The sequence below is a fragment of the Bidens hawaiensis genome, unplaced genomic scaffold, assembly GCF_021521415.1.
Source record: "Bidens hawaiensis isolate Kalapana, Puna unplaced genomic scaffold, B.hawaiensis_p1.1 tig00043490_1, whole genome shotgun sequence".
In the NCBI taxonomy this organism is placed as follows: Eukaryota; Viridiplantae; Streptophyta; class Magnoliopsida; order Asterales; family Asteraceae; genus Bidens; species Bidens hawaiensis.
Window position 1 is genome coordinate 1 of NW_027505835.1, and position 19938 is coordinate 19938.

General features: G+C 34.9%; 1 protein-coding gene across 1 annotated transcript; it reads left to right on the plus strand.

Annotated features, from left to right (window-relative positions):
- Positions 1-10478: 10478 nt before the first annotated feature.
- Positions 10479-14880, plus strand: LOC143615531 (uncharacterized). Its single transcript, XM_077088634.1, has 6 exons — positions 10479-10644; positions 10814-10882; positions 11448-11879; positions 11950-12269; positions 14103-14240; positions 14468-14880. Exons 3-6 carry the CDS (start codon positions 11462-11464, stop codon positions 14588-14590), a joined length of 999 nt encoding a protein of 332 aa, XP_076944749.1. The 5' UTR covers positions 10479-10644; positions 10814-10882; positions 11448-11461; the 3' UTR covers positions 14591-14880.
- Positions 14881-19938: the final 5058 nt, after the last annotated feature.

Sequence of the window (19938 nt, forward strand, 5' to 3'; positions counted from 1 at the left end):
GATGGCGGTGGGCGGTGGGTGGTGGTGGTGGGCGGTGGTGGATGATGGCGGTGGGCGGTGGTGGTGATGGTGGTGAATGATGGCGGTGGGCAGTGGTGGTTGATGATGGCGGTGGGTGGTGGTGGTGGTGGATGATGGCGGTGGGCGGTGGGTGGTGGTGGTTATGATGACGGTGGGTGGTGGTGGTTATGATGACGGTGGGTGGTGAATGATGGCGCTGGGTGGATAAATTTACTTTTTCTAATATATATTCTTTCTATGCAAAAACATATAAGTTTCATCAAAAAACCATCGAATTAAAATACTTTGTAACAAAATCTATCTTTTTTGACAACACGTCTTTTTATGCAAAAATAGACGAAATTCATTTGAAATGCGTCCGAGGAGATGCATTTCAAAAAAAACGCGAAAATCATCTTTTTCGAAACCTCACGTGACGGACAACTTTCATTCCAAAACAATGGTTTTTCAGAAAACCATTTTGACTTGAAAACTATCGGCCAAGTCAAATTTCTATGAAACTTTATATGTGAAATGACACGTGTCAGTGTGTGATAGGATACCCAAATCTAACGTCACGAATCCCAATCTCACGTGGGAGATAGATTTGGGAAGACTATTTTGGGAACCAAACACGTTTTGGACTATTTTCAAGTTCTCTCTCCTATTTTGGACTATGTACATAATTTTCCCTTTATATAATGTAGTTCCAAGTTTATCCCCTCAAATTTAAGTTTCCAACTTTGTCCCTTTGGTATCTCGTCGCCGGCGACATGTTAGCGAACACCGACAATGTGTTAACATAACATAGGGTTGACGATGCGTTATATTGCTAACATAGGGTAGCAGCGATGCGTTAAGGTTTAAAGCATGGGTTCCACTATGTGTTAGTTGATAACGCATCGTTGCTACCCTATGTTAGCAACATAAACGCATCGTCAACCCTATGTTATGTCAACAATTCGCCGACGATGCGTTTATGTTGCTAACATAACATAGGGTTGACGATGCGTTTATGTTGCTAACATAGGGTAGCAGCGATGTGTTATCAACTGCTTTAAACATTAACGCATCGCTGCTACCCTATGTTAGCAACATAACGCATCGCCAACCCTATGTTATGTTAACACATCGTCGGTGTTCGCTAACATGTCGCCGGCGACGAGATACTAAAGGGACAAAGTTGGAAACTTGAATTTGGGGGGACAAACTTGGAACCACATTCTATAAATGGGTTATTTTGGGAATTTTCCCTATGTTTAATAATTTGCACACATGTATTATGGTATCATTCACTATCATGCCTTAACCAGATGTATATCCAGAAACAAAACCATAGCGACCTATCATTTGGTTGCATGTGATATATATATATGATAACAATTTTTATCATAATCCGTTCATCATACATAATTAGTTAATGAACCGTGGCTATTAACACATATATGATTATATCTTCTATATGATCGACGCTTTACATAAATTACAATACATTTATACACAAAATGTACCCTCATTTATTATTCGATACCAGTTTTCTACCTGCAATGTGACCACTATAAATGCACCATATACACGTTCAACATAATATTGTTGTGAATAGATATAGAGCATAGAAATATAATAGTACGGCTTCAAACAGACATACAACTAACTGACTAAGGCAACTTTTTAGTGAGGTGATTAACTACAATATAATCATGACTATGATGTAACTTTACTAACTCGTTAAATGTTGTGTGCATGTATTGTACGTCCAATCAGGGGCGGACCTAGCCCATTATAGAGACGGGTGAGGGGTGGGCCCAGGTGGGTTGGGGGTGGGAGGAGGGAGGGTTAGGCGTCCACCTTTAAAAAAAAAGGTTTCTAGCACATGGAAAAGATCTCTGGGTCCGGCACTCCATCAAATTATGAGTTGTAACAAATGTTATTAGTTGTTTTGACAATTTTAATATTCACTATCACATACAATCTAACAATATACATTTTTGTTACATAGAGAGAATTTAACCATTAAAATTCATGTATATAAAATGGTTCTCTTATATATGGCTGGGTGCATTGACCAACATATTAATCTATAATATATTATATATGTATAAGATATTAGATTGGATAATGAAGTTTTGTACACAAGTAGGAACATAGCACGTGAGCGGTGACTTGGGTTGGTCCATGCAACTGGGGTGGTTCAATCTAGTTTGGGTTTGACTTATTTCGTCTTAATTTCATTCTTTTGGCCTTTGGGTCACGTCCAATGCATCGAATTCAGTGGCAGGGTCAGGCTCCACGCTATCTATCGAGCCTGCTAATGATTTGATTGCCTACCTATTAATTAAAAAGAACATACATGTAAATTACACATCAAATTAATGGTGACAATATGTTTGTCGTTCACTCATGCCTTTAGGGATGTGTGTATTCATACACCCTTTATAGGGGTGTAAGGGTGTATGAATATCAAAAAAGGGTGTATGAATAACCATTGTCTGCCTTTAAACTTATGAGATTCAAACTTATGGCACTACTCTTGATTCCCAGCCTCTCCGCTACTCTCCATCACTGCTTCACGTAGTCTGCTCTAGAAAAGAGAAATACAAGGACAACATCCAACCCGGACAAATAAGGCCAAACTCGTGTATGGCCAAGTAACTAGTGTGGGATGCTAGATTGCTAGATACTATTTTGTAACTTGAAACAAAATATCTTAGGGTAGTGTTTGAAATTTGATTGCATTTGTAGTGTAGTCCTTTTTGTCTTTGACCGCTGATCACGTCATTAGATGATTCAGATCTATATTGTTTCAATCACCCATGAAGTGCAGTGGTATTGGTCACAGACAACTTAGGGCATTGCAAGTTGCAACGTTACATAGGGCACTGAACAGAGCGTGGCTGAATTATCAAGGCATGATAGTTTTAACTTTAGTTTTAATAGGCATTATAATATATTAGCTTGGTGCCCGCGCGATGCTGCGAGATATACGCTCATACATGACATTGAACGCATAAGCGGTGACCTCACTATAGTATGCACGTAGCCTGACTATAGTATGCATGTAATGCGGTGTCGGACGTGTAACCATTCGTCGGTGAACGGGTAACTCGGTCTGAAACATGACCCAAGCCCACCAGACCCGTTGCGCCCTAATTGCATGTCACGTAACATGTTATTTTTTAAATTTTAATAAGTATATCAATACTATACTCAAATTAAAGAGAATAAAATGCTCGTTTTTATGGTGTAATCTTTTTAAAAAAATATTAACATGTAAAAAAGTTATTGTCGTTAAAACTTCGTGTAACATCACGAAAATAACAGGATAAAAATACCAAGTTTCAATAGTACAAGGACTTAAAATATAAATTCTAGTTTTCTGTCTGGTCGCGATACGCGACGTCACAGAAACAAGCCTATCGCGTATCGCAATGAGTATGTTTTCAAAATCCAAGAAATGGGAAGGCGGCGATACGCGACGGACCAAAACCCAACGTCATCGCGATACGCGATGACATGGTCTGTCAACGTGACACGTGTCCCGCCACGCGTCACATGGTGGCACCATGCTCCTGCCACGTGTCACCACGTGGCGAAAAGGCATGACATGGTGACACGTGTCCTGCCACGTGTCACCACGTGACAAACCTACCCGTGACTCATCATGCCTACATCGCGGTACGCGATGGCATGATTAAGGGACCATCGCGTACCGCGATGGGTCCCGGGAAAAGTCTATAAATAGAGGCTTCAAGCCTCTCATTTCACACACACATTTTCTCACACTCTTTCTCTCTCTAACATCTCTCTAAAAATACCTCGATAAACGTACCGACCACCTCGTTTTCCGTTACCATAAAAACTCCGACATATTACCTCGTAATCCGTGCCATAAACCGACGATACCCCAAAGTACCAACCACAATATCTCAAAGTACGTGCCGATCCGGTACGACACGACGTTCCACCTCGAAGTGCGTGCCGACCCGGTACGACCCGACATTCCACCTCGAAGTACGTGCCGACCCGAGACGACCCAACGTTCCACCTGAGACGAGCCGACGTTCCGCCTAGAAGTACGTGCCGACCCGAGACGCCCCGACAACCTTCCACGAAATGCGTGCCGACGAGACTTGAAGACCGGTGTGCCTGGATTTGCGTGCCAAGGAGGTGCTGATCAAGATTCTCGATATACGTGCCAACGTCGAAGTGCTGCCCGTGAGTTTAAAAATTAATAAGCCAAACAAGGTAGGCATAATGTTCAAATAAAATATTAATAAAGGCTTAGACGTTAGTCAAGGGTATAGCCAATACCTCGAAAATAAACGAAAAAAAATAAAGAAAAGAAAATATAAAGATAAAGATTAAAGTATCAATCTTTATTATAAATAAAGTATGATTGTTATTTAAATAAATTTTAAATAATAATAAAAACAAAAAAATAAAGAAATGAATGAAAAGAATCTTTATTAATGAATAAAGATAAAAGTATTATTTAAAGATAATTTAAATAATAAAAATAAGTGATGGATATATATATATATATACATTGTTTGTATTATTAATATAAACTAGTTGAGGTATATATATATAAGTATACGTTTTGCAAAAAGTAGACGGACTAAAGGTCCGAACATCAGAATAAGAGATATATGATTTGAACTATAGGTTCAAACATATTATAAAAGAAAAGGAAAAGAAAAATAGAAGATAGTTATAGTTTAAGTTTATTATTCTTGAATAATAAGTAAAAGAAAAATATACGTTTCTTAATAAAGAAGAAACGTAGAAAACAAGTTAAACTAAAGGTTTATTTTGTAAAAAAATAAGTTAAAAAGAAAGAGTTTTAACTTGGAAAAGGAAGGAAATAAATAATATTTTAAACTAAAGGTTTAAAATAATGAAAAAATGTTTTGAACTAAATGTTCATAAAGAAATTAAAATCGAGATAAAGATTTTACAAAAGAGACTAGAGGTCTTAAGCCGGATTGTATATCCGACTAACAAAAAGTTATACTCGTACAATAGGTGCGAGATAACAAAGAAGAGGGAAAGACCCTCAGACAGTGTATTGAAGCTGATAAAAAAAAAGGCTATACTCGTACCATAGGTGCTAGGTAGTAACGGGAAAGACCCTCGGACAGTGTATTGAAGCTGATCCAAAAGAAAAGGCTATATTCGTACTATAGGTGCGAGGTAGTAATGGGAAAGACCCTCGGACGGTGTTTGGAGCCGATCCAAATCAAAAGGTGAATAGCCCCCAAACTTTTATAAACTTGTTTTCAAATAAGTCAAACGTGTTATATGAAATTGATTACAAAGAACTATGTATTTCTAAAACCGTTATAAATAAGGGTATGAACCTAGCCCTCAGGCTGTGGTATACGTATGTCTGGATCCTTACATAGGTGGTACTATGCGATGAATGGGCACATCGCACCACCCTTGGTAGTAGGATGCTCTCCTGCAGGGAGTACGACCGTTGTGTATATTTACGGGTACTTAAATAAGTCGAACGCTACGGTGTTTGCTAAGGTGACCTAGTGTAGAGGCTCGAATTTATAAATGTGTTATTTAACTTTGCTATTCCTAAGCCACGATGGGCCGAGGCAGGCGTAGTCTCGAGGGGTAATAAAGTAAAAGAAAATATTTTAGCGTCAGCGTATTCACCAGCACATCACTGACGTATTTTCTAACATTTCAGGTGATTAAAGCATCAAGAATTGGAGCCATTCATAAAGTGGATATTCGCAAGGTAGAGATGGCTCATTGTTTTAATTATTTAAAAGATTAAAAATAATATGATTCGTAAAATCAAACGAGGTTTATAAATAAACACTCGGATATTTATTATCCGAAAAGCTTTTCAAATAAATTAAATATTATTACAAAATAAAGATTTATTAATAAAATGTTTCAAAAGAAATATTAATATTTTATTATAAATAAAGCTTTATAAGTAAATTAATATTTCAAAATATTAATACTTTTAAAAGACTTCCGCTAAACTCTGATACATTTACAAAACCGGTACCAACTGTTTGTCACACGCCTAGGCCGTAAGTCGGGGTGTGACAATCCGTGGGGTTGTTGGTTTAGAATAAGGGGGTTAATATTTACTATTTAATAAGTTAACAAAACTTAGCCTTAAGTTGAAGGACCATTATTATAAGTATGTTTCAAACTGAATTAACTTTAACCGTACATGATCATAGTAAGCAAAGACTATACTACCCCTACATTTTCAAAATTGATTGCATTAGTGATTATACTTTAAGCAATAGTGATTGTACCTCTTAAAATTTAAGAGGTCCTTCACTCATGCATTATATATAGTATAGATATATTGGAAGAGAAAATTCCAATTTGCCTACCTGAGATATATCGGCGGGAGATGGATGGACCACTGAAAACGAATTTGCGAAGGTTGCGCCACTGTGATATTTTGGCGGGTCAGTCTGACTCCCGTCGTCAGTTGACCATCAGTTGACTGTTCGTATTTTAGTAATAATACCAACATATTAAGGGTATTTTAGTAATCTTCTAATAAATAATAATAATAATAATAATAATCATCGTAACATCATCTTCATCCTCAAATCCTTCATTTTCATAAAATCATCTCATCTTCATCATCATCAACCTCAAATCCTCAAACCCACCGCCAACTAATCCCTCTTAATCTCATCATATTTAACATCAGTTTCATAACAAGTAATCGAATCTCTCAAATCCTCAAACCCATAAATCATTCCGACCAAAACCCCTAACCTCTGGCACTACGTCGCCGCCACGACAACCATCGCCGCCATGGATTCCGGCCATATCGTTTTTCCAGCCATCTCGTTTTTCCGGTCATCTCGTTTTGGTTGTTTTTGGGTGAAAAGTTTACTAAAAAACGGTTCGTTTGGTTGTTTTCGGGTGAAAAGTTTACTAAAAAATGGTTCGTTTGGTTGTTTTCGGGTGAAAAGTTTACTAAAAACGGTTTGTTTTGGTTGTTTTCGGGTTCAAAGTTTACTAAAAAATGGTTCGTTTGGTTGTTTTCGTGTGAAAAGTTTACTAAAAAACGGTTCGTTTTGGTTGTTTTCGGGTATATATTTAACAAACATTAGTTCAGTTCAAATGGTAGGTTTTGTTTGTTGTTGAATAGAAGGTCGGGGGTTCGAACCCCAGCCACTACATGATTTTGAAATATTAGTTTTAGAATTAACTATAGGCTTAGGGGTAAAATGGTCATTTCAACCTTTTTTGTCAGTCAACTAACGGTCAACTAACAGGAAGGGCACAGACTGACCCGTTAAAATATCACAGTGGTGCAACCTTCGCAAATTTGTTTTCAGTGGTCCATCCATCTCCTGCCGATATATCACAAGGAGGCAAATTGGAATTTTCTCTATGTTGGAATCATAGTTTTATGGTCGACAAAATAAAATAAAATGTAGCTTAATATCCATTTTATGTGGGGTTTGGTAAGGAACAGAAGAGTGATCCCTCAATTCATCATCAAGTGAAGAAATTTAACTTTCTTAGTAAAATTGATTTGAATTATTTATTGTACTTGATATTTTCATGAATGTTATGTTTTTTTTTCTATAGAAAAAACAAAGTAATAACAATTTTTCCTTACAATCATAATATTTACTTACCGTCATTACTTGATTAAACATGAGCATAATCGCAAACAAACACGGCACAACAGAATCATTATATTATGTGTATTAACAAATTTATCGATAAGAGAAATAAAAAAAGTGAAAATTCCCAAAATGACCCAAAGGAGGAGAGAGAAAAAAAAAGATCATAAAAGAAATCAGATTTCCAAAATAATCTATGAAATTTGTACTGAGCCGACGCTTTGGTATTATAACCGACAAGATTTTTCAACCAATCATAACTTGACACTTGTCTTGTCCGTTCAAATTATTATTATTATTCCTAACTTCATCTTCTTCATATTCATCTTCAACTTTTTCATCTACATCTACATCTTCATCTTAATCTTCTTCTGAGGCTGGAGAGAGTTTAAGAACCGCTTGGGATTAGAAAACAATGAGAGATCTAAAATATGGTGAGTAGCTGAGTATGTGTAAGGCCATCACTCCTTTCTAAGTCATATTTAGGATGAAAGTACAGGTGGTAACATGTGGTTATGAGCATGCTTCAGCAGTAGCAAAAACATTCTTGATGTCCGATTCTGTAGTGGTAGAGATTAAGAAACCTAAGCATGTTTATATCAGAAATTCCACTGGTACTTCAGATTGCTTTTTTATTTCCCTTTTCATAGCTACAATTTGTGATGATATATACATTATTGATAATGTTTGTTCATAATATGGATACTAGACGGCCGAAATGAGATGATGAAGATGTGGAATAAGTTAGGGATAATAATAATTTGAACGGAACAGACAAGAAACATTAAAAACCGTCTAGAGAGACTACTTTTACAAAAAAATTTAAAAAACAGATTTGGACGAAACCCCTAAGATTTTCAAAAATATGGTCGGATTTGTTAGAATGTTGCCACATGTCAGTTTTTAAATGGTTATTGAATATCGTCGGTTATATTTCCAATGCGTCGCCCCAGTACAAATTATTTGGGTCATATTAGGAAAGTTGAAACTTTTTGAATCTTTTTTTTCTCTCTCCTCATTTGGATAATTTTAAGAATTTTCTCAATAAAAAATCACAAGTATTGTTGAATAAATGATTTTTTAGTTGTGAAACCAACACTAGAAAGTACACCATGTTGTAAGGCACAACCCCTAGCTACCTCGGATGCTCCCTTCCATAATTGTTTCTACTAAATAATGCATCGTCAAATCGAAGAATATTCCCATATGTATCATCAACCTAAATAGGTAAAAAAAAAAGATGTCCACATAATATGAATGAATATAAGTGATCATTAATTTCACTTTCTTCTATCTAACAAATTAACTAAATATTTGATATGGTTTCTTAACCAAACATCTTGTACATGAAACTATACACCAAATCAAGGCATGTCACATAGAGCTTAACAACCACCAATTATTACTCCAGCTTGGGTTTTGAATTTCGTAGGGGCTGAATATCTCTTATAAATCATGTAAAGATCAATTTCATATTGTAACATCTGGATGGTACTTATCGAAAGTTTAAAGAATTCTCATATAGAAAACACGAATGAATATGCATAATATATGTTATGAAAACATAGTGCCCAAATTTAGTCCAAAAACCTTCTTTACAAAGGGTGACTCAATGCAACGCAATGTTTCAGTTGCGCATTTGATAATTGGCGGTTATAACATCTGTTCTATCAGTGGCAAAACTCAGCACAAAATTCCGTTAGTAGTAACTTTGTTTCTGCTCATGATCCAATTTCTGTTTACGCCAAGCTACCACTAATGCTCACTCACATTTATCGTTAGTGGCACTAGTTCCCACTAATGATTAGTTAACATTAACTAGGGTGATCAAAAAACTAATTAACAGACAAAATGGGAATAATCATTCCTTGCTAATAACCAGTGTTTCGACTTTCTTTGTTGAAAACCGAAAATTACATTTCAGTTTCGGTTGTGTGACAGTCCAAAACCAAACTGCGCTTAACTGAATGAAGTGAATGGTAAAACCAGATTGGAACATATTGAACTGCTTTGAACGTCTATCATTAAATTTACGGCTCAAATTCATTATTTTAAGCAATTTTTTTCATGCACAAATTATTAAAAGCCGGTTAACAAGAAAGCTTAAGCCAAAAGTTATAGACTTAAATTCATAATCTTGGAGCTAACATTTTAGGCCCGAATCTTTCAAGCCCAATTATAAAACCAACATTTAACAATAACCAACCCAACCCAAACCAAACCTATATGAAAAATCTAAAACCAAATTATCAGTTTCTTGAAACTAAAAACCAAAAATTCGGGTTTTCACTAAATTACCACTAATTAGTAGCCCCATTACCACTGAATTACCAAATGACCAGTTTCTTGAAACTAAAACCAAATCATACACACCTCTACCAATGATGAACATTTTTCACAGCCATTGAGATATTTATTTATCCTTAACATATCATATTATTTATCTATATTATTATAATAAGTTTTGAGATATTTATTCTCAGTTGTTTATTTATCTATATTATTATAATAAGTTTTGAGATATTTATTCTCAGTTGTTTAAAACCCTATAACTCTGACTACAGGAGAGAAAAGATTAAGACGGGTTGAAACAGATGACAACACCGGTTACATCAGTAAAAATCCTTAAAAGAAAAGCGATAAACTCAAAGTCATATAAACATATTAGGAAAATTTTGATAAAGCCTCACCCCTTTGTAGGTGTAAGTCTTAAGATAAGGATTGAACTTTAATTATAACAAGATTCATTTAATTACTTTATCATAACTATTACCAAACACCCATAAACAACATTTATTACAAGACCATATATATTTACACAATGGCATCCTCATGTAATAATGAGTTGCAAAAGAATAGCATTTGACGGTGATGGTGAAGGAGATCGAGGAACGCAAATTATAATAAAAAGTTCATCTTCATTCTTTCTCAATTTCTTATCAAAACATAAATTCAGATTATTATTATTATTCCATCGAATATGTTTTCTTCAAACCCTGATCAACCCTCTAGGGTACGCATTTCTTCCCAATTACCATCCATTTTACGTTCAATTTCATTCGTTAATGCTTTAATTCCCAAAAAGAACCTTAATTTCATGCCAATTCCACATGGGTTCATCGTCATTGATGTGGGTTTTCATCCGATTACTGTTTGCTAACGCCTTTTGATTTCAATTTTAGGGCTTTTGCGGTTGAAGGTTTTGGAATTTGTAGCTTGATTTAGCTCTGAACCTTGTTGATGATAAAAGGGTATAATTGTCTTTTTTTTTAATGTTAAATTTTAGCTTCTGAAGTTTATATGTTGGGAACTTGATGTTTGTTTGTTGTTAACTATTTGGTGATTAGTAGTTTAGGTTGATTTTAATTGAAAGTTTTAAATTTGGATGTTTGTTAATCAAGGTAAGAAATTAAAAGAAATCTGAAAATAAAATGATGAAGCTAAATCTGTAAAATGTACCTTATATAAGTGCTAATTGCATAATATAATAATTTAGGTATGTTTTGATTATTATTTATGGTATTTGATATGTGTGAAAATTGGGGCAATGCTTGATCCTCATATCAATTTTAGTAACATGGTGTTAGCTCTAGTGAATTTTTAAAGTGTATAATATCTGTTCATTCGTTTTTAGGTGATAATTTGGTGTGCGGTGTATAATGCATGACTGTCAAGAATCTTACTTGATTTATTTGATGTGCGTGTTTTTATGTTACTATATTTGAGTTTACATATCATGAAGTTGGTTTTGAAGTTTTTATGATGATCATAATGATATTGTATGTGTAATATATTTTTCCTTTTCCGCGTGATCAGGAGTGTTAAACATAATGGGGCAACAGAATATATTGTACGCCGGTCCAATGCTCGGTATAGAGCCACGTCATCCCGAACCGTGTATGTTATCTTATGGTGGGGTCACGTGTTATCCGCAGCCTTATAATAGTCACGCAATCTTACCACCGCCTGGGAACAGAACTACTTTTGACCCGCGTTACCTGCCCGAAAATCACGGGCAGCTTCCCTACATGATCACCCAATACAATGGTGGTGTATTTCCGGTTCCAGTGAATCATGATCATTTGCATTTTTTAAACAGTAATCAGTTTGAACGGACTAGAAGTTTGTTTATTGATGGGTCTTACCGTGTGTTTAAAAGATTGGGTTTTATGGGGTTTGACTTTGACCCGCGTTTGGTTCATGCAGTAGCTGCTCCTTGGGTTGCTCACGGTGGGCCCCATCTGCAAGGTATTCGTGTATTCTATTTTCTTTGGGTTAGATTTTCTTAAATTGATTATTAATATTTATAAAGTTGCAGCTGTGAGTAGAAACTCACCAGGTTTTATGCATGTTTCGCCTATGAGGCCTCGTCACGGGCCCCACAATGTTTATCATCCGCCTCCGCCACTACAAATGCAAAACATGGATATCCATTTGCAACTACCATCAACTTCGCATAGGCATTCTACAAGCGCAAACTCATATCCTTTTCAGAATGAAGCGGATCCTGGGCCTAGGTATATGGGTCCGGCAGTGCCACATGGCGTAATGGTGTATGAGGCTCGTCGGCAGCCGTTGATGATTGACTCAATTGCAAGGCATTATAGCTTTCCCCAGCTCAGAATTCTTCCCGCAGATGTATTTCTCTCTCTCTCTCTCTATATATATATGTGTGTGTGTGTGTGTGTGTGTGTGCGTGTGTTCATATGTTTTATGGAAATTCATAGTTTCCCAACTGTTATTTCTTAATAGAGTGGTTGGGAAACAATCGATACTTGTTTAGTTGTTTATTCATTGTTTTGAAAATATTTTGAGGCTGCAATTTTGATTTGTCTGCTAATTAATGTGTCAATTTGTGTGTGTGTGTTTTTTTTTCAAACGGCCCGAATTAAAGAATTTAGTTGAAAGGGAAACAAGTCGAATGGGTCAAATGAGCTTGACCAAGTTTTCAATGCGTTCTAACTCTCAAATTGTTTCATCCAAAGATATAATACTATAATTGTAATCTTAATGTTCTTGTAATCATAGTGATTCTATTAGTCATTTATGTAATAATGAAAAGAAAAAAAAAGTGTTTTGACCCTTCTGAAATTGAACCTGTTTTTACCTCCCCATCTTGCCACCTTCGGTAAATTTTAGAAAAAAACACTAGATTTTGCAAAAATGACGGATTCTAAGGAAAAAGTGAGAAACACAAGAACTTTTTGTTAATGTCAAGGGGTGCAAACGAGCCGAGCTCGACCAGGTTCAAGCTCGGCTCGACGTTTACCTTACACAGAGCTCGAGCTCGGCTCTTTTCGAGTTCTATTTTCAAAGCTCGAGGTCGGTTCGTGATTAGATTTTCAAGCTTGAGCTCGGCTTATTTACTATTTATTAATTATTTTTTTATATAATTATAATCATTTTTATATATTTTTTTCATTATAATTTTATGTATAAAATAATATATACTATTTAATTATTTTTATTTATCTTTTCATAACATTATATATATATATATATATATATATATATATTAATTAATAGTTATTAAATATATTTTTTTAAAAATTATATAAATGACAGGCTTGTTTAGGCTCGCGAGCCAGCTCGAGCTCGATAAGTGAAGCTCGGGCTCATTTATTAAACGAGTTTAGTTTTAGGCTCGAGCTCGGGCTCGATTAAGCTCGGCTCGATCGAGCTTTTTAACGGGCCGATATTGATTAGCTCACGAGCAGCTCGGCTCGTTTACACCCCTATTAATGTGCATCACATATTCTTCCAATCCTTTATTTATTATTGGCATTTTTGCAACAAAAGTCAAATATGATGATCTAAGAACTCAATGACTTGTTATTGTAATTGCCTGGTTGATTTATCAAATATCATACTTTCACCAACTCACATGTTTGACAATCTTTTATATTTCCAGCTACCATAGAGTAGGGCACCTTATTAATCATTACAAAAATCTTACTTGAATTTAGGCTTTAAATTGTAGTCGAGTTTAGTTCTTTGAGTCGATTTGTTACTTGAATCTGGCCCGAACTCAAGAAGTATGTTTGAATGTTATTCAAGGGCTCACTTGAATTTCATGGTTTCTTTACTTGCATACATCAACAAAAAAAAATCTATCAGTCACCTATCTAGGTTTATTAATAATCATGTCAATTACGTCATATCCGTACAAATATCATTCAAATTAACAAAAATAGTCAAATCGAGGATATGGAAAAGAAGCTGTCATGTGAGATAAAATTCAGACCCTAAACTAAACAATGTTTTAACCTCGAGATCTTATTTGAGAAAGTTATTTGATATTGATTTTGGGAACTCAGTTTTCTTTTATAGAAGTTTCAGTCTTTATAGATTTTGCCTAACCGAGTCGAGTATCTTTCCAAATGTTTCTATATGCCTTTGAAGGTCAATTATTATATTTAATATATTGTTTTCCTATCTTCACATAATTAATACACTCATTCTATTATACAGGAGCAAAGTGGACAGTTCAGCAACAAAGATCCAGTTTTGTCTGACGATTTGGTTTCTAATCATGTGAAAACAAGAATCTTTGCTTCATCCAAATCTTCACTTGCTGATGAAGAACCTAATATCTGTGTAATTTGTCAGGTATTAAACTATTAATTTCTTACATATGTCTGGTCACCTGTATATTATTATTAGTTTGGTTATTTAACATCTTTTTGAACACCAAACTTTGGAATGTGTCGTAATCTTGTACAGGTGTTTGGATTCATGATACAGTTCATATATATTAAAAATATTCAACTTTTCCATCTGTCATGTTTGGTATTTTATCGCAATATAATTATGTGATGTTGATTTGTGTTTTACAGATGGATTTTGAGGATCAAGAGAAAATCAGGGTGCTAAATTGTTGCCATGAGTACCATGTAGAGTGCATCAAAAAGTGGATAAATGTGAAGAACAACTGCCCGATTTGCAAATCAACAGCATAGGGTGCTTTATGTCTCTTATAAGTTTATGGTAATACCGAAAGAAATGTTTATTTTCGTTTTGGAGGTTAAACTGTTAATAACCGTCTAAAAATGCTCTTTTAGTTCGTTGGGAACCTTTTTGTATAGACTTTTTACTGCTGCCCGGTTCACTCGGTGGACTGATGTGTATTTAACTTGGGGTTAGCGTCTTTTATGTTTTTTTGGTAGATTTGAACTAAGGATCATTTGGATGTTGGTGATTTTGTATATATGGAATGGTTAGTTTAGATGAAGCTGTCTGCTTGCCTTAATTACTTGTTTGTTGCATAAGTAGTCTTGTTTGTTGCAAAATCTTTTATGCATAATAAAAGAAAACCCCTAATGCCGCATGACCTTTCCTACATGCTCTTCATCCTATAGGAGACTACCTAAGGCTTTCTAATCCCTGAACATTGGCGCATATCAGCTAATAAATAATAAATACATATAACGAATATGAAATTAAAATAAAATTTCAAAACATTTCTTTAAATAATCTTATACTGTATTAAACATATAATAATAATAAATTTATATTTCATTACTGTAGTTAGTATAAAGTAATTATAAGAACATTTATATATTTTTAACATTTTAATTAACATGTATATTATTTTTTGTTAAATCCAATTAAGAAAAATATGTTTTCAAGTTTCTAATCAGTTTTAAATTATAAATAGCATAGACAATTACAGACTAACGGCAGATAGACGGGCAACAAGTTGCGCCGCTACCCCCTTCTGAATAGCAAACCCTACCCTACTAAACACAACGTTCCCCTTAGCATGAGCGGAGTTACTGCTGACCACCTGCTGAACCCGCTTAAGGAACTGAACCGCGTCAGGCCCGAGAGCGCCAAAGGTGTCAAAAGCAAACGGTACGAACACGTGCTGATTCTCAAGGCAAGCTTTCGTGCTTAGCTACTTTACCCGCCTCTGCCGTGTTTATCGCATGATCCACCACAAACCCGTGGTCCCATAGCCCAACGAGGGGGGACACACTTGTCAAATCAACGCACGCGTGCTTACCTCCTAAGACAACATGTTTTCAAGTCTTTTGTTAACAGATCATAACGCTAAGAAAACATGTTATTGTTCTTGTTTAATAATATATACTTCAATTAAAAAACTTAGTAGTTTCATTTAACAAGATTCAATGTAAAACTTAAGTTTCACAAATAAAAATTTCTACATGTGGAGTAAATAAATTAAACTCCAATTTTTAAACAAGATCTTGTGGATCTCATATATAACCCGATTCCCCATTTACACTAATACTTAGTTCTTCCACGATTCCATTGCTTTCATCATGCAAACCCTAACAAAACATCCTTCAACCGCTAGCGCCTCCCTCGCTTCTACTTGAACCCCCATCGCCTCCCCTTGATTCGACTTTTAAATGCTATGAACAACGTTCAAGAATCTAATCCCTCGTTCTCATCGGATATTTCTTTGTTACAGACGCACGTGCTAGTCAATGTAGGTGGATTTAAATCTCAATTACTGGCATTCATCATGATTTTTCTCAATTTGATTGGCTAATCAATTAATCATTTATGATTACAAAAATCAAATATAAGATCTGAACCCTAACTTGATTCCATTCATTATTCTTATTTTTTTACAATAACCCTATTGCTAAACCTTTTTATAAGGCTATGTGTAGTGGAATGACTATAAAATTGTGCGTTTTGCGTCATGTGGCGCCCAGTCACAGCAAATGGTAAGTTTTTGTTTTCGGGGTGTAATAGTGTTGTAGCCCCATATATATATATATATCACACACAACATATATAATAATAATACACACACACAACATGTTAGGCCATGAATTTTATACTGAGGATCCTTTATTCTTGACTATCTTATGGATAGTTTATCCTTGAAATATGTATCAGAATATAAAGGATCGACGATCCTCGGTATTACTTGTTTATTAATGATTGCGTTTAGTATGGTGATGTGTTAGACTGGTGTAGCAACTTTAAGACGTACTTGTACGAATTATCTTCACAGAGCATCCTCTAGCTGGAACGTGGATCCAGGATCCTACTTCAATGTAGATATTTATGGACAAATGCACCTAAAGATTGATGTTTAAATAACAACGGTATCTAGACCTGGTCTACCGCTTATCTCGCTACTGGATGGTTATTGGCACGTGGTCAAAGGTCGTGGAGCGGCTAGGTGGAAGACTTCCGGATAATTAGGAAATATTGTTATTGATATTATCTTATTTAAACGAGCTATGATCGAGTAGGTAAACACATGTACTAACACACACACTAGAGCAAAACAAGCATTCTCTCTACACACTAGCTTACTTTGTAATCTCGATCATATACTCCACCACAATTGTAACCACCTTTTATTATCAATATAATCGGCGGTGATAGTTTTAACCGTCCGGGGGTTTTTTGTGTCGGAGACCACGATAATCACATGCTCATCGACCAAATGTTACCTTGTTGATCATTGACTAAAGTAATTCGACTAAAGATTATCTTATTAATCCTTGACCGAAGTTATTTTACCAAAGATTACCTTGATAAGGTTTGAGCGAAGTAAGACTATCTTGGTTAAGGGCTTTTTCCCTCGTGATCAAACCTTTGTGTTCACCAATATTACGCTTATACACTTGTCATTGTCGAATTAGCACATTACCTCACAAAACAGATTTGGATACTTGATCCTTAGCATATTTTTGTCCAAAACACAACACATGATACAAATAGTTGTAGCCCACCCACAATTCGCCCCATTTGTAGCCTGGGGACTGGTGTTCGCACCCCATTTCGTCCCTATTTTTCGCCCACTACACTTGGCCTAATCGCATTTACCCTTTGCTTTTTGATCAAGGTGATCATTTATTTCTTCGTCAACAATTTTTTTTCTTATTTATTGATCTTTGTTACCTTAACTATTGTTTCATATGCTAATATCATGCACCTAATAATCAATCTACTACCAAACGGTATATTCATTCGTTTCATAATAGTATGATTTTTGCCATTACTTTCATCATCAACATTTTATTTTCATTTAAAAAACATAAATATAAACATGTACAAATTCTTCGAATATATAATCATATGTGATATGTGTATTTTCTATAATTTTCGCATGTGTGTGATAGTCCCTAACCTAATAAGATATATGCAATAAAATATTGGTTTGGGTTGGATTATAAATGAGAGTGAAAAGTTAGGTTATGCTAATGAAAGACATGTAATTTAGTTTGTTTTATTATAATTAAAGGTTGGTTTATGAACAAACGGACTACTACCTACATCAAGGGGGTGTTTGATTAAGCATTTAAATGAGTTTTGTCAAATACATTTTGTTTTTCAAAAGACAAATAATAAGTTTTTGAACTTTCTCCCAAACACCCCCAAATAATAGGGAAAATTACTTACTTTGGAAAAAGGTTTCATTTTTGTTCCTTGAACTTTAGGATTTTAAAAACATCTCATTCACAAAGACATATTAAACTTTTAAACACATAGTCAAAGATGTCTTGAGCCTCCAAACATGTGGTCAACGATGTGTTTGGCATTCAAACACCTAGTCAAAGACGTGTTTAGCCTCTTGCTTTTTTTTAATATATACTATTATAACTAATGTCACTTTATATTTTGTATTTATTTTATTATAACTTTAAATATACAAAGTTCTACATAATATTGAATACGTATTTGAAACGTGTTTTTTTATCTGCATGTTGACATAAACTTTATTTAAAACTGTACGAAGTCAAATTTTATCGAATATTTAAGTATTAATTTTACACGTCTCATGGGCAAAGTTTGCGTTGGTCCATAGATAAAAATAAAATAATAATATTATTTAAACTCTATTACTAAATTTCTAGGTTTTCATACCGTCTTCCGACGAATAAAGCGAAACCGTTGGTAACATGCTGTGCTCAGAGGTTTGATATTTAATTTCATGGTTGAATCCGTAGAACAAAATTAGTTTTCTATTTTGTGTCATGTTAATCGTTGATTAGCAAGACTGCATTGCATTAGTTACCTTCATTTTATTGTTTGTATGCAGTTAGTAGTAGTAGTATATATTGAAGAGTATGATTTATTTATACTCTTAAGCAATTATTAACACCTAATTATTTATTGACAGTATCTTCTGATGGAGACTGCAATTATTTTTTATATTATTCTCTCATGTTTATGTACAGTTGTGTACATAGAATGATTTTGTTGTTGTTGTTTTGCATTGAAGGAGGAGAATCAAACTAACAATTCTAAGATATTAGTTTCCAACGACGACAACGGTGAAATTAAGGACGATGAACCAGAAGGGATATTTGATCATGTTTGTGCCTTATGTGAAGATGGTGGTTGCATTCTCCTGTATGCATTTGATTCCTTTCGTTGGTGAATTTATTAGAATAATTACATGTATATCAATCTATGCGGTCAATATCGGTGGTATCTCGGTTATCGGTCCTCATGTGAAATATCGGTAATGATAATATAGGCAATATTGACCGATATTCCAGATACCAGTGTTTTAAGTCTTAATTTTCAACCTTTTGTGTTTAATGTTAGTGTTGTGAGTCTTAATCAGTTTCACTTGCTACAATTGTTAGTGTTTTGCAAGTTGCAAAAGGATAGTTTGTTAATTGTAGAAGAGTATATTGAATTGTTAGTGTTAAACTGCTATATATATAAAGTATGCATGATATTAAAATTACCGATATCCCACCGTGATAACCGATAGGGATGAGCAAATTCGGTACCGGTACCGATTTGGTACCGAATCGGTACCAAAGTTTTGAGTTTCGATATCGGTATTTCCCGATTTTTTACCTTTGGTACCGGTACCAAACCGAATATTTCGGTACCGGTATCGGTACCAAGAATTTGCAAATTTCGGGATCGGTATTTTCGGTACCGGTACGGTACCGAACTCATCCCTAGTTAATAAAAACCGATATCTCAAATATCGGTCATCGACCGATATGTGATATTTTTCCGCATTAACTGCTTAGATATCAAAAGAGTAGGCATTTCACATTTTGTTACTAAATTATATATTACTTTACACAACTTCTCTACATATGGCAGTTGCGAAGGACCGTGTAGGCGATCTTTCCATCCAACACTAAAGGCGGGAGCTCACGCCAATTGCAAATCTCTTGGCTTTCCAAATGAGGTATGGACCAATATGTCTATATGTCATATTGTTCTTATCATGTTCACTTTTCTTTTAAAAGGCAACTCAATATCAAGTATGAACCTATATGTAATGTAATATATTTGTATGTTCCATTCTTATACATAATCATCTTTGAATTTTGTATGCAGGCAA